The following is a 15,595-nucleotide window of genomic DNA, read 5'->3' as shown; positions in this document are numbered from 1 at the left end:
CCGCAGATTCTCTTCGGTCTCTTGGAATGAAGAACTGTTTGTATGGCACTGCTAATTGAAGCATATTAAAGCCAACATTTCAAAATATGAAAATCATTAACACATGCATATGACTAACGGCATATTTGTAGTGAAGCGGCTCACGCTGGTCTGGTGAGCAGTGAGGGATGTGTGATTTCGCTTTTGAGCATGAAAATGTGGAATTACTGGTCATTTATTTTGCCATTTTCCATTTCATGCATATTGTTCCTTAATTGCGACTTTTGTAACGCAACGTTCTTATGTGCTCCTTTTATTTTCATATTTTTCACATCGGTTTGCGTTATTGTTTGTTGAGTCTGCAATGGGTTCCTGGGTTTTCTGTTAATTTTGCAACTAGAAATTGTTGTTGTTCTGTCCTTCAACAAAAGTCCATAAAAGGTAGAATAAATACGAGCACAACCTATATTAGTATTCACGTATACAGGAACGAAGCCGGCTCATAAAGCCCGGTGGAAGTGGGGTTGTGTGTGTGGGAAGGTATGCATTGCGCCAGCTATTAGAATATTACTTTGCTTACAACGTTAGTGCCAGCGGCTAACGGAACATTTTGATTGGCTTTACTTTTCATATTGACGTTCGACCTTTGACAACTTGTATTGGCACTAATACAAATATATACCTTTTCTATATCTATAAATACTAGAATGGGTCATGTGAATGGCATGCGATGCTTTTCTATTTAGCTTTAATGGCGGAGAATAAAGGTACACATTTAAGAGCTCTCTGTACTAAGTATTTTCGGTTTAAAGGAAGTGATTTATTATTCTATGAAGTTCTGCTGCAAAATAAAATAGCTGCAGAAGCTTTCAACAATTTCCAGAACACATTTCTGCTCAATAACTATTTTTTTACCTAAGCTGCATTACAGGGTACATGGTATTCCAATGAAGGCAAAAGATGAAGGCTCATGTAATACAAATTTGGGTTTATGTTAAGACTCATATCAAAGGAGTTTGCGTATCGATTCGATTCATAAACTTCCTGATGGAGTTGTCCTTAGAAATTATAAGTTTTTATTCCATAATACTTGAACTAAACGAACCTTACTATAACAAATAGTGGTACGTATATATATTGTGGCTCCATAATAGACGTAATGTTTGATAACACACTTAGAAAGCACATTAAATGGAAGGTGTCGGACCTGTACACTAACAGTGATCATATGACTATTATTGCCAAAGTTTATCCCCTCGACAAACGGAAACTCTAAGCAGAAATATCTCTCAAAAACGAAGTTGAAGACAAAAGGAGTTCGATAGGGATGTTTATGAGAGTGTCTGGAATGCAGCAAAGGCGCCGTCTTCTTAGTATCAGCAGTGCAGAAAAAAATAGTGGCAGCTTGCATCGCAACTATGTGTACGATGAACGAAGAAATCGCCGGGCTTAGGAAGCCCTGCTCCTCAGCCAGGCGTCGCCTACAGCGCTTCCGCCGCTTGATGAGAATGAAAGTTTCAGAGAAACTTTTTAAAACCAAAAAACAGAATAATTCAAAGTAAAAGAAGTGAAAGTGTGAAGAAGCAAACATGGACCCCTGGGAAACTGCTTACATAGTATGGATATATGTCAAAGTTCAAAAATAAGTCGCCGTAACCAAAGTACCCGTCGTTTATGAGGAAAGCCGTATAAGCATTATTTTCGACACGTGTCCCCATTTCCTTATGTTAAGCGAAATGAAACTACTCACTCACCCCAATTAATCAAAAACACCAAAAAAGCCCCCTGAGAACGAAACAAAAAAAGAGAAGAGAACCAAAAATATCACAATAAAGCAACAACGGTGGCCAAAGGACGGTGGACCCACAGATGACATGGGGACCTGGACTTCACCTAACCCGAATACTGAGTGAACATGGATGCTATAGCTGATATCTGCTCCGATTACATCATCTTAGCCCGCACTGTCTGACGTGTAAGGAGTGCATAGAAGACTCTGAACACGTATTTTCCAAGTTAAAGTTGGCTACAGTTTTTCGGTGGAAAATTTGAGCGCACTCATGGCAAATGAAAAATTACGTCTGCCGGTCCGTGTGATAGGTGAGAGTTTAAGTGTTTCTCTGTGTCATTGATCACATTACATAATTATGTATATATTAGTTTGCATACTCTGCCACATCTCCACATTCTGTAACCTGGTACTAGCACTTAAACGGCACCAGTTTGTGGCATAAACGAAGAGGCACACATAAATATTACGAAGCGCATTGGATTCCGGGGTGGGGTCGTCTGCCTAAAGTTGTATTCAGAAAAAAAAAATAAAATAAAATATTGCAGTCGAGGACAGAGCACACATATTGCATATATGGATGTGGGAGCGTGTGAGTGTTTGCTGTTGTATCATATACTCCATAGTTGAGGATGTGTAAGTAGGTATAAAAAATCGCTTGTGCTTTGCCACAAAAGTGGCAGCTTTCAGTCCTTTAGTGGCACACCGACTACGACAAAACATGTTTCTTTATGTAAGTGTACGCGTTGTGTAAGCAGTTGTTGCAGGCGCATCCGTTGCACGTACAGTCACCATTCGCGCTCGCAGACGTGTGTTGCTCGGCGACCATATATTTATTTAATTTTCTTTTTTGGCGTACTGCATAGTCGCTTTGATATGTTGCGCTGTGCCGTCCAATCTAACAGCAATGGTGCTCATATGCGACTGTTGGCATAAACATATGTATATACAGGGTGACATAGTTTGCTCCAAGCGCCGCCTTTCGTCTTTCTCGCCAAGTATATGTAGGTTACTATTATTGTTGTTACTGTAGTGCGACAGTTTGGCGCCATTCACTGCAGTTTTGTGCCACACACACGTGTGTATGCCTGTGTTGGCGCTGTCGAACATTAGAGCTCACATTGCTATATTTTGTAATATGACTTACAATGTGGTTTCGCAAGAAGCCAACTTGTCAAAAGCGTGTGCCCGTTCTGCGAAATTCACGTCTGGATATCTGCCACATCAAGGCCACATACACAAGTGTGCAACGTGTGTGTGTGTGTGCAGTTAGTCATGTAGTAAGCGCACAGATGTGCGCGAGATGTCAACAATTTGGCATAAATATTGCTACACTTTCTTGGTTCGTGCAAAAGCGAAATCTTGCAACATCAACTAATAATGTCTCTGAGTGGCATTCTCATGACAATATGATCGAATGACGCGCGAGGAGGAGCATACAGCGATTATGCTGCCATATATCGATTGGTGCAAACTTTTACTACCGGGGGACTAATGAAGAGTCCAGAGTGCTATATTAAATGTACAAAAACTGATAACCACCGATAGGTGTTGATAATAACAAATTATTCGAAAATTATTACCTTCGAATGCGGGCTGTACAACAGCAGCGTTATATCAATTTAATATAGTCTAAGCGGCCCAAAGATTGAATGCAATTAAATAATGTGCTCTTTAAGAATTGCTGCTCTATCTTTGCCAAAACCCAAGGCCTGTAAGCAAGGCCAAGTGCGGTTGGTTTCGAATGCGTTTGGTGAACGTGGAGTCTGTGTGGGTGCAAATCAACGCAGTCAGCATAATTAATCTTACGTTAAGTCAACCGGGAAGTGCTTTCAATTGCGAACGAAATTAAAACAAGCCCATAAACGAAAATCACCATCAATGCCAAACAGCGACAAGGAAAGCACACCGCAAAGACAAGCGACCACAGAAAGCGGCGCATAGTTCTGCTAAACATACAATAAGGCGTAAACACTCGTGAGCAACGCAAGAGCATACTCAGAGTACAAAAACTCAATCAAGGTCACAATCTTACATTCTTGGAATTCTATAAGTCCTCAAAGACCGCCCGGCTTGGTGAGCAACTTTTCGAGGATTGTGAGATTTTGGTCGATTTAGTGAAAGTAGCCTGAAAAATGTAAAGACCAATGAGCGCACAAGCAACCAGTATGTTGCTTGAGAATGCACTAAGCCTATAAGCAAAATTGGTTTGCACGCTGCTGTACACGTTTGTATGCGCACAAAATGCTTGTACCGTGACAAAGACTAACGGCCAAATCAACGGCATCAGATCGTCTAATATTAAATTGTTATATAAATGTATTTATGTGTATGTATGCGCACATACATATGCTTAGCGCGGCTTATACGCCTGAAATGCTGCTATGATAAACGATTTTCGGCTGTACGTGCGCCCAAGCGGGCCGTGCAAACGCAAACCTTATGAGAGCACGGTGGGGGCTGCGAGTGCGCTTAGCTTACAAAACATTAAAATTTGAAGCGGCATTTGTTTTATGTTTTCATTTCTTATCGCATTTGTTTTTCTCTTCCATTTGGCCTCCGTTAGGCCTGTGCTGCTATTTCCAGCAGCTATGATAAAATCAGGTTTCGTCTTCATTTCCTCTGCTGGGCGCACAAACCTTGCTGGTCCACCATTCGCCATTAAGGCTCTTAAGGCGCAATGGAAGCATAAAAAGTGAAAGTTTACCGCCTCCGTTTTCGCATGCCTTCGCTGGCAGTCAATTCATTCGCATTCGAAATTAGGCACGACGAATGAGGTGTTCGAGCGTGGCGCAGCGCAGTGGCTAAATATTCTTCCGTCACTTCAGGCGGCACCTTGGCTGGCAGCGCTTCCGCCGCCACATAAAAGCCCACTTGATTTTGTTTTCGTTGTTATTTGGCGCGCATAAAACAGAAATGATGTAAATGTTGACGCGCCCGCACACACACACACACACATAGAAATAAAGTGATAAGTGAAAACAATTTCCCGGCGAAATTACAATGATTGCCAGCGCCCCAACGGCGATGAGCTCGTTCGCGCCCACTGCGTTCGCTCGGCTGTGCTTGCTGCTTTTGCTTGTTTTTGTTGCTCGCCTATTGCCTATTGTGTGTGCCGAAGAGGAGGTGGAGGCAACGCGACAATTGCTCTTGCTGCTTTTGTATTGAGTTGCTCTTCTGTGCTGTTGATTATTACAAGTACCGCACAAACACACAAAGATTGCTTTCATTCTTAGTCCGGGCTTATTCGGCACTTCTGTTCCGTTCGAGCCTATCCCACGCTTTAAGTGCGCGATTCCGTTTTCCGCTTTAACGCGGTGTGACCGTGTCGAGACTTCTAAATTAATTTATTCGCACTTCAGTTTAGAGTTTTCTTTTGCTCGAGTGCTAACGAAGGCAGTTCTTCAATATTCTCCGAATGGGGAGGAACAATGGTTCGCTCGTTTCCATTCTGGTTCTGAAAATTCGATGAGAAAGATGCTCCTATCTCTGGTCCAGCTATCGCTGGTCGATGAAACTATGGAAAATATTGATCCAGACCGTCGCATAAGCAGCCATGACACCACTAAGGAACTCAAAATTCATCATCAAACGGTTTTGAACCATTCCAAAAAGGCTGGTTAGAAAAGAAGCTCGTTGTTGGGTACTACATGAATTGCCTGTGAAAAATTTAATGAACCGAATTAACGTCTGCGATTCTATGCTGAAACGAAATGAAATCGAACCACTTCTGAAGCGAATGGTAACAGGAGACGAAAAGTGGATCGAATAGGACAATAATACCAGGATTGACGCTTCAAAAGGTCATGCTGAGTGTTTGGTGGGTTTCAAAAGGAATCATCCGCTATGAGTTGCTCCAGCCTTGATTTATTCTACATTCTACTGTCAACAACTGATGAGATTGAAGCAAGAAATCGAAAAAACGGCCTGAACTGATCAACAGAATGGGCTTTGCTGGGAAGTTTTGATTCAGCCACCATATAGCTCTGACCTTGCACCATCGGACTACCATTTATTTCGGTCAAAGCCGAATTCCCTTATTGGAATGAAGTTAGCTTCAAGAGAAGCCTTTGAAAATTACTTGTCGCAGTTTTTCGCCGAGAAAGCAGAAAAGCTTTACACTCTCTGTCTCTAGCGAAAATATATTCAAAACTGATCTACCAAAATAGTATTTATTTCGTTCATTAAAGTTCATTATAAATATAAAAAAAAAAAAGTTGAAGTTGGATTAGAAATACGAAAAGACTTTTTCGACTACCAAAAATTTGTTGTCCACAAATAGTGGAACCTAGAGCTAAGCGAGTGCGTTCGAACTGATAAAGGTGTTTATGTGAGATTTTTTCGTAGTAGAAAATTAATTTGAGACTTTTACTTCATGAAAGATGGTTCTCCACAGGGCGGACTGTTGTCTACTACACGAAGTCTTAAAAAACTCAGCTGAGTTATTACGTCGCTTGCAATCGATTCTTAAAGCTATGATTGCAAATTTGATACCCTGAAATTCAATAACTAGCATTAGTGAAACTTAAGATGTGTATCGGACAAAGCAATTTGTGTTTGTGGATGTCTAAGGCGCGTGATCAGCGGCATACTCTGTTCCGAAGTGTAGTCAAAATATATTTTTTTATCGCCAGATAAAGTAACAAAGCTTGCATATAATAAACAAAGCGGAATATAATGTAAAATATGCAAAGCAAGGAAATTTTTCGAAATTCAGAATAGACAAGAAATTGAAAATCCAGCACACATGAGGAGAGCCAATTCAAAACTTGCAATATGCTGAGAGCTAAAATGGAATGCGGAGGTTATATTCAAGGCTCCGGTGCGCCATAATCCCTAACACAAGACCAACAACAATGAAGTAAGTGCTGGTTAAGTGTACCGCCGCCGGCAACAAGGGCGACGAAGCGTATGAGTGGAAGAGTGCGACAAGCCAACGTAACGCTCTGAGTAGAAAAATAAAATTGAAAATAAACTTTGGCCACGACACGAACTTCGTGATGAACTGGCTGACCTAACACCATCCAATAACAGTTTGTTTGTGAACATACTCGAACATTTAACAAAGTTTGTCCGAGTGTGAGGCAGCGAAGAAAAAAAAAAAAAAAAACTACAATCAAATGGTGGCGTAAAACGAGCGGACACAGCAGCCTTGAAGAGCTATTGGTCGACATCAATCCAGTCACCAGCATTTTCGTATGCTCACAGCACAGCCGCTTGGGGTGGGGTTGCAGTGGCGCACCCACTTCGAGTCGATTGTTACATACACACAGCTACCCAAGCGTGCGTGTGCTTTTATACATAAATATTGGATTTGCTACTCTTCAATATGAGGCACACTTTCGTGTGCGTGTGTGTGTGTGAGGCATGCCCTGACTCTTAAATTTGCGCTCGACTGATGAAATTGTTGACTCAGCCTGACCGGATGTAAAACAGTTGAATGGCTGGTGGGAGTTAGGGATGGTAGTGAAGAAGTGCCAAATGCCAACAGCTTTTCAGCGCAGCGACGAGTAACGGCTTGCACGAGCCACCTCGCAAGAAATTGAACTGCTAGCAAAAGTAGGGCGCTACTAGTTCAGGTTGCTTTTAAAGTATATGTCAGATTTTTAAATGAACGTGAACGAGTTGAGAAATTTTGGCATTTTGTTTTAATCTATAACTTCGTATAGTTCGCTGTTTTACGTAATTTTAGTTTGTCCTTTGGCAGTTCTTGATTTAAATCTATTATTGAATCATTACACAGCTCAAAATTGAACTGACTCATGAAACCCCTCTCTGAAGGTCAGATCCACTTTATATTTCCGGTTCTTAAGCGAAAGTAAGTGGTTGATTTTGCTGCAAGAGAAGCATATATTGGGACACATATTTTCTATAGTGGCCGAAAAGGCGACATCCGCTGACAAATTGGTTGCTTTGCTTGAATTTGCACTTTTGACTTTTGGAGAGTACATGTCCTGCTAAGTATTATTTAAACTAGTAGTGGAAATTTACTGCTGTTTCTTCGAGCGAGTAATTTTCTGTCTTGCCATTCGCTATCCTTTTCTATTGCATACAATTCTGGTGTCAACGCGTTTACTTGCATGAGAAGTATTCCAATTTCAACTATATACGCATTTTATGCTTTGAACGGTTCATTCTTCGGTTGTTTAGTTTAAAAAATTTGAAAGAAATATGTATACCAGTTAGACTAAAAGTGAAATTTCTTTTACTTCCATGTCCAATACGCAGTGAAGGAAATGTGGCAGCGCTAGCTGAGAGGTTCGTGTACTATCGAATGTCGATTCGGCGCCATTTGCAGCAAAACGGATGGACGTAGGGAACGACTTGGTACCTTTTACGCCGAGATCTTAAATTGCAAGCGTACAAAATACAGTTTGTTCAAGAACTGAATCCGTTCGATCTTTCTAAGTGACTCTGTGGCTTTGCTCTTTGGGTAAGTTACGAGAAGATCCGAAGAGCATGAAAAATCTTGCTAAGCAATAAAGTTCATTTCTGGCTCAAAGGGTATATAAACAAGCAAAATTGGAACATTCGGGGCAGTTTGTGGGCCGTCAATTTATATTTCTTCACAACTCATGCCGGTGAAAACGTAACGGTCAATGGCAAGCCGTTATTACGCTATGATAGCCAACTATTTGATGACTGAAAGTGAAGCTCACGACATTTGACTTCAATAAGGCGGCCTTACTTCGCACACCATCCATGAACCTATTGAGAGAACACTTCGATGAGCAGATAATTTCACGTTTTGGGTCTGTCGATTAGCCGCCAAGACGGTGTGATATCACGCCATTCGACTTTTTTCTGTGGAGATATGTCAAGTCAAAGCTCTATGCCGACAATGCCGCATCGGTTCAGACCTTGGAGCAAAATATCACGCGTGTCATTCGCTTGTTACCAGTCGTAATGGCCGAACGAGTTATCGAAAAATGGACTCAACGGATGGATCATCTGAGACGTACCAGCGGCCAAAATTTAAAAGAGATAAATGCCAAGGAATCTTACGAATAATAATACACATAACCAATTAAATTTGAAGTTTCTGCGCTTTTTTATAAAAATGTAGGCCAACCCGAAATGTAACACCCTTTATCTATCCTCTGTGCATGTGTACGTGTGCAGCTGTGTGAGTGCTCTACATACGCGCTTGGATTGGTAGCGCATGATTTCAGCCTCCAGCTGGGCAAATAATTTGCGATTTACAAACGTTCTCGATTTGAACTAATTCGACCTCGACCCTTGCATAGCTGATCCCTGCTTTAAGCAAATGATTCTTGCCAACAAAAGTCAATTAATGCATCGTTTATGGGTCATATAAATTGCGCTGACGCTCGCCAAACTGCGGCTGTTGGTTACAAGCGAGAAGAGCTGCGTCTAAACGGTAAGCTGAGTGTGGCATTTTTACATGTGTCTGCCAGCTCTCTCGGCGAGTAAGTGTGTGCGGATGCGTGAAGGGACTTCATTACGAGCTTTGATAGATGGCCGAACAGTGAAGGTGGCACAGTTGCAGATAGAGAGTAAGAGAGCGTTTGCTGGTAGCGTAATGACAACAAGTGGGAAAGAGACAGTGGCAGATAGGCGATTAGGCACACAGTGAAATTAAGCAGCCAGAAAATTAAACAAGGCACAAACGGTATAGGCAAGGGTCTAAACTACGTGTGTATGTGTGTATGTGTGCATGTGGACAAAGGCTAATGAATACAAGTCAATGGGTGTAACGGAGATCCACTGGGGCATTATGCCATAGCGCCACATATTTACATACATACACATATGCAGTAAATCTACGTTTGCTCATTGAGTACTGGCTTATGTCGAAATACGGGGGCTGATGCTTGCAGATTTAAAGTGGCGCCCACTTGTCGCCTGTGACTTGGTTAATGCGCTACTGTGCCCTCTTCCTTGCGTTGGCTACTTTACGCAACCCACACACACGTTCGTAGATGAACGCATACATATATACATATGTGTATGCATGCGAACTCACTCTGTTATCCTTGGTTGCGACGCAGTCAAGCAGAACCGATGAAAGTAAATATTGTAAGGTCCTGCGGCAGGATATATGCATCCTCGTGTATGTCCCACATGGAGGGACCTTCGCAGTAGAAGCAGAAGAGTATGCTCTAATCGCCTCTCTCTATCTCTCTCTCTGCTGTCACTTTCGCTTCCCAGTCATGGCCTCATCGTTGCCATGCACTTCAGAACACATTAACGCGGTGACTTTGAGGCCATGTTTGTTATCTCACAAAAGGTGCAGGGGCACATCCAGTGCAGCTGAACTGCTATAACCACACAACTACACACACCTGTGCCAACACAAATGCACGTGCGTTACTTAAAGCTCAACCAAGGGGGCAGTATAACTTTCTAGTATTTGGCAGCATTCTTAGGAAGTGTGGCTGCGAAGGTAGTACAACCGAAATCTTCTGGGTAATAGGAGACTTGATACTCTGATCAGGTTGCAGGCAAGGATGTGGCAAGGTATGCGGCAGCAAACAAATATTGCTCCACAATCTACGGACGGCGTTGACACCTAGCAGCACCGTTGACTGCCTGTACTGGCTGTCTCCTTAACCTCAGCGCCAAACTGAGCTCTCTGGCTGGTTGTCACAGCTCTTGCTCGGTGATAAAATAATGTGCAAATATTTTCACAAACAATTTAGTCTCTCTGTTTTGCTGCTCTTGTGAAACAAGGGCCTTGGTTGGTAAAAATTAAATACATTTGTATGAAAAATAAATTACAAATTTATTTAAAAGCTTGTATTTCAAGAAATTTTTCCTTTCGCACAGTAAAAGCCCTGACTCTGAACTGATACAGGTCTATATACATCTTAAGTTTGATTATCTGGAATGCTGGAGAGATTACTAAATAATAACTCGACTAGAAACATTAGGGTTTTTTATGAAATAATACCATTGTTTCTACCGTAGTATCTTTCAATTGCTGTGACATGCAAATCGATCTTGAATCCCGCTCCGCAGCTTTTGCACTGTTGGATTTATATTGACAGCTTCACACACCAAATTTGGTCTTGGTCTTCCATCAGGCTTACATCAATGAATTGTTTTTTATTCTTAGCGATATAGTAGAGGGTGGAGTCGTGTGTGGAAGTTCACGTAAGAATTATTATACATATGGCGCCAGCAGCTCACGAATCCCGGTCTTAGGCCAAGTATACTATGGGTAGCCAAAAAAAATACCTTTGAAGCCGAGGCGATGGAATATATAGTATACCGAGAGCTGAAGAGAGAAGTGAGATGCTTTTGCAGACAAAACGAGAGAGAGGCTGAAATGCATGAGTATGACAATCTTACCGGCAGGGGTCATGCTCGAAACTTCTACGAAAAAAAATGCGGCGACTAACAAAATGTTTCAAGATTGGAACATACTCTTGTAGAACACCCAGAGGTGATATAGTAATTGATTCCCAGAGCATACTAAAATTATGGAGGGAACACTGCTTCTGCCGCCCGAATGGCAGTGAAAGCATAACACCAGGAGATGGTAAACCCGTTTCGCAATCGATGCTGATAGAGCAGACGTTCCATTGCCCGACTATGAAGTAGTTCGATTAGCAATTGATGCCCAGAGCATAAAGGACAACAAAGGGCAGGAGCCGATGAATTATGCGCCGAGCTATTCAAAGTTCTATTCATCTTCTCTCTGATCAACATCGCATACAAGATTCTATCGAGCGTATTGTGTGACAACAAACTGATTGGACCTTATTTATTCATACTGCGTCTTATTTTCTTAATTGTCAAATTAGAACCATTAGAACAGCGGTTATACCTGGTAAAAATTAGTAATTCAAAAGATTCAACTTCACTTTTAAACTTTACAACTAATTTTACTTTCAAATGGTGTTGCCACATTGTTAAATGTATGCGCATAAACAAATTTATTGCTGCTTTATCAATTCTGCTTAATTTGTTTTTTTAATTTCGATTTGTTTTAAATCAAAAGAAGCTTTTATGTTCAACACAATGCATTTAATACCGGCGAGGCTGCGGTGAAAGATAAATGGGCCCACAGACACCGCAAAACTTCTGCTACAAAAATCGAGGGCAAAATTAATAAAACGAAATAAATGGAAGGAGAAAGTTGGCAAAGAAAAGTTAGAGGCGAAAAATCAGGAATGCACCGAAAGAAATAGCGCGGAAATTTATTAAAACGATAAAAGGCAAGAAACAAAAAAGATATCTGAAATAATAATAGCAACAGCCGAACAGCAACAAGCGCGTCATCAACAATCGGCGAAATAATACAACAGCGATAAAGATAAAAAGCAGCGCCTTTTCAGACAATGAGCGAATGCTGCAAGACAAAGCGGAGCTGCAACAGCGGCAGTGGCAATTGCAGATTCAGCAAACGGCTTGCTTGCTTCGGACTGTGGCAGCGCGAGTGGTAGCGGTGGGGGTGCGGTAATGAAAACTTGTTTTAAACTTGAAATCGTTCATTAAACTTTCGCTTGTTAGTTCCGAATTGAAACTTTTCTTAGCAAGTGAAATCAAGCCAGCGAAAATGGTTAAACAAACCGCAAGCAAAACAACAATTACACAAGTGTTTGCCAGGCACAACTCGAGTTTCAAAAGAAATTACGGAAACGGAACGGTGGTGGTGACGCCCAGAAGTATCAGAAACGAGTAACTAGCAACAAACAACACTTTCCGTATTGAAAATTTGTGTAATGATCTTTGCTTTCTCTTTCGGGTTTTTTTTTTGTGTGGAAGCGCATGCAGAAATGAGGCGAACTGAAAGTTTACCCACTGTGAGCCAGAAGAAGACTACAAAGCACACATATAACGTTTGTGTTTACCGCTTCTGCATCTCAGCGTTCTTCACTTATGTTGGGTGCCAATTCTTAGCATTCTTTTTCGAGTTGTGTGCTACGGTTGACCACGAAAAGGCCAAAATTGCCCGAATTGCTGACGGCTGCGTAGAAATTTAGATTCAAGTTTACATGTTCATATGTCAGTCTGCGAAAAACCGGCATTCTTCGTTGATTTTTGTCATATATTGTGTGTAAGTTCGTATTATGTTTCAAGTGAGACAGCCTCGTTGTGATGGTCGAAAAAGTCTTTTCGTATTGTTTTATAGATGACGTTGCAGTCGTATATCTCCAGTGCTACCAAAGGTTGTTGGAAAGGTTAGATTTTAAGCATCATTTAACCACAAAAATTAAATTAAAAAAATGGTAGTTATTTCATTATTTATTTATTATTATAAATATAAAAAATAAGTTGTTTAGAAGTACGAGAAAAGATTTTAGACCTAATATTTTGGCGCTTTTATGTGGTCGCAGTGGTTCTTGTGAAAAATATTTCCGTATACAAATTTTGTTGTTGCTTTTTTGGGCTTTGCGTTGAAAATATCAAAAACTCACGCGCTATATGTTGTACTTAATGGCTCAGCGGCTCTTTCAACGCTGCTCAGCACCAGCTGGGCTTTTAATAGCAGCGCAAAATTGTCCTTGTGCCATGACTGTATTTATATGCTAATGAAAAAAAAACAATAATATTAATGAAAATAAACAAACACGTAAATGAAAGTGTGCATAACGACTCGCATCGAAATATATTTACACAAAAATGTATGAGTGCTTAAAGTACCGTAATAAACTAACGTTATTAATGCAATAAAAATCTGCAAAAACTATTTACTCAATTACGAAACAAATTTACAAAGGTTAATTAAATAGTAATTAATATTCGCATTTTAAATGCAGCAATTACATTTGAAAAGGGAAATTATTTGCGAACCGCAACGCACAAGTTCGCGCGAATTATGGCATATTTGATTGAATGCATTCAATGTGTTTTTATTTGCATAATTTGTTTTTTTATTGGCCCTCCGCGCGCTCCCGCTGGACCTAGCTGCATAAAAAAATTGGTTATTTGGTTCGTAATAATGCCGTTATGCAGATGATTGTCAACAGTGGATGCAATTGTTTGGGGACGCTATGAGGAGTGTCAGCATTCGGCGAGATCGGAAGCCGACGAGTATAGCGAGTGTGATACGCTTTGCAGGCTTAGCTTCGGGCGAGTTGTTCGAAAGTGCTCACATTTGAAATCGATTTAAATTAATTTGGGATTGGTTGCTTTTAATCACATTAAACGTGGAACGTTAGCGTTGGCGGGATATAATCCCGATTAATCAATAACCATAATTGGAAATTCATAATAAACTATTATTTGTGAAAAAATTAACAAATCCCACGAGCATATTACCGCTTCATTTCCGTTATATTTAAAGTTCTGTACGATCAGCCTTCATTCTTTCCACATGTTTTGAACTAACCTCTGACGAGGTTTTAGCCGAGTTTACATAGCGTTCCAGTTGTTCTTTCTTTTCGCTGTTTGGCGTCAATTGGAGATTCCAAATGTAGTCATTTCCTTCTCCACCTGGTCTTTTCAACGGAGTGCAGGTCTTCCTCTGCTTCCCTCGACGGGTTTCCTCCATTCGGACGAAAAGACCTAGTCTGCGTAGCCGTGGTCTTTTAATTCACTGAAACAAATCAATATATCGTATATCTCAAACAGCTCATCATTAATCGTTTCCCAAAACTTTCCCAGAAACTTTCTCTACTCTACATTGTTGTTGTTTTTAATACTGAATATAAACGAAATTATCTACGACTTCGAAGTTATGACTGTCAAAAGTGAATAATGAAGTCATGTGTAGAAATTCACACAAGTGAGGAAAGTTCTCTGAGGGCCTTTCACTTGCGAGTGGCCACAAACGATTTTTTAGATATGACTCAATCAGCATATGGCTTCTGGTCTTAGACCAAATATCCTCTGGGTAGCCAAAGAACATCCGTAGGTAAAACATCCCACCACAGAGTAGTGTGCTGGGTTTTGTACCTGTTACGTAAAAAACGAATCTGATGAAAAGAAAACAATAACCTCGGACGAGAGACCTGCCTTTTAAGGACGACCATCGCAAACGCATTAAGGATTCTGGTTTAAGGGTATGCACGTGGATTGTTCTGTCCTTTAATAGGGAAGGCCTCGCTGGTTGATGTCCCCGAACTAATATAATCATTAATGGAAAAATTTAGACATTTTAGATTTTATCGGGATAAGTATTCCGATGAGTCATCCGAAAGTACAAAATTCGCTACTTGCATTAAAAACTGCCTGACCGATTGAGTAATATAAAGGCTATATTAAGTGAACTGCTTAAAAAGGTTACAGTACAGTCTCAACTAAATATCTGACTCACCGTTTCTTTGTTATTTCTCGACTTTATAAGCTCCTCCTCCAACCAGAGCCATTGTTTCTCCGCATCCTGGGTCTCATACTCGGAGAGCGCACTGACTCGTCCCTCACCATCGCCCACACTCAAAGCCGGTATGGCGTTCATGCCACGATGGTGGCCGCCGCTGTAGCCGCCATAGCCCCCGCCATGACTCATCCAATCGCTCGACGAATGTCCATGGTGTTGGTGTATTGAGCCGTGATGATAGTAGTAGGTCTTGTATTCGGAATCACCGCCGCTGCTGCCAGACATTGGAGTGCGCTGCCGCACCGCCGCCAAATGGCTGGGCGGGGCCTTGTGATCGTGCCGCATGAAATTCGTATTCAGCGCAATTATACGCAGGCGACTTTTCGTCTGCTCAATGGAGTAGTAGCCACCTACGAAAAATAAAGAGGCGAGAAACAGACTTAGTGCCACACATAAACCGAAAATGCGTACAAATTTCCACCTTGCACTGGTTACTACATGCGTACAAATGTAAGCAGCACTGTCGGTTACTATGATGAAAAAATAAACAAAGAAAAAATAATCTTCAAAGCAAGCTTTGTGAGCACTTCGGTTGT

General features: G+C 41.2%; 1 protein-coding gene across 1 annotated transcript in view; it reads right to left on the bottom strand.

The window, feature by feature from the left end:
* The window catches only part of LOC108971727, a 103,972-nt gene that overhangs the window by 23,403 nt on the left and 64,974 nt on the right, over positions 1-15,595 (bottom strand). Inside the window, exon 6 of the mRNA XM_018937978.1 lies at positions 14,997-15,409. Coding sequence (XP_018793523.1) covers positions 14,997-15,409 — 413 coding nt within the window. The remainder of the gene's footprint in view (positions 1-14,996; positions 15,410-15,595) is intronic.

Source organism: Bactrocera latifrons, unplaced genomic scaffold, assembly GCF_001853355.1.
Source record: "Bactrocera latifrons isolate USDA-ARS-PBARC rearing strain unplaced genomic scaffold, ASM185335v1 scaffold_357, whole genome shotgun sequence".
NCBI lineage: Eukaryota > Metazoa > Arthropoda > Insecta > Diptera > Tephritidae > Bactrocera > Bactrocera latifrons.
Note: the sequence above shows the minus strand (reverse complement) of the source record. Positions and strands in the feature narration are given on the sequence as shown.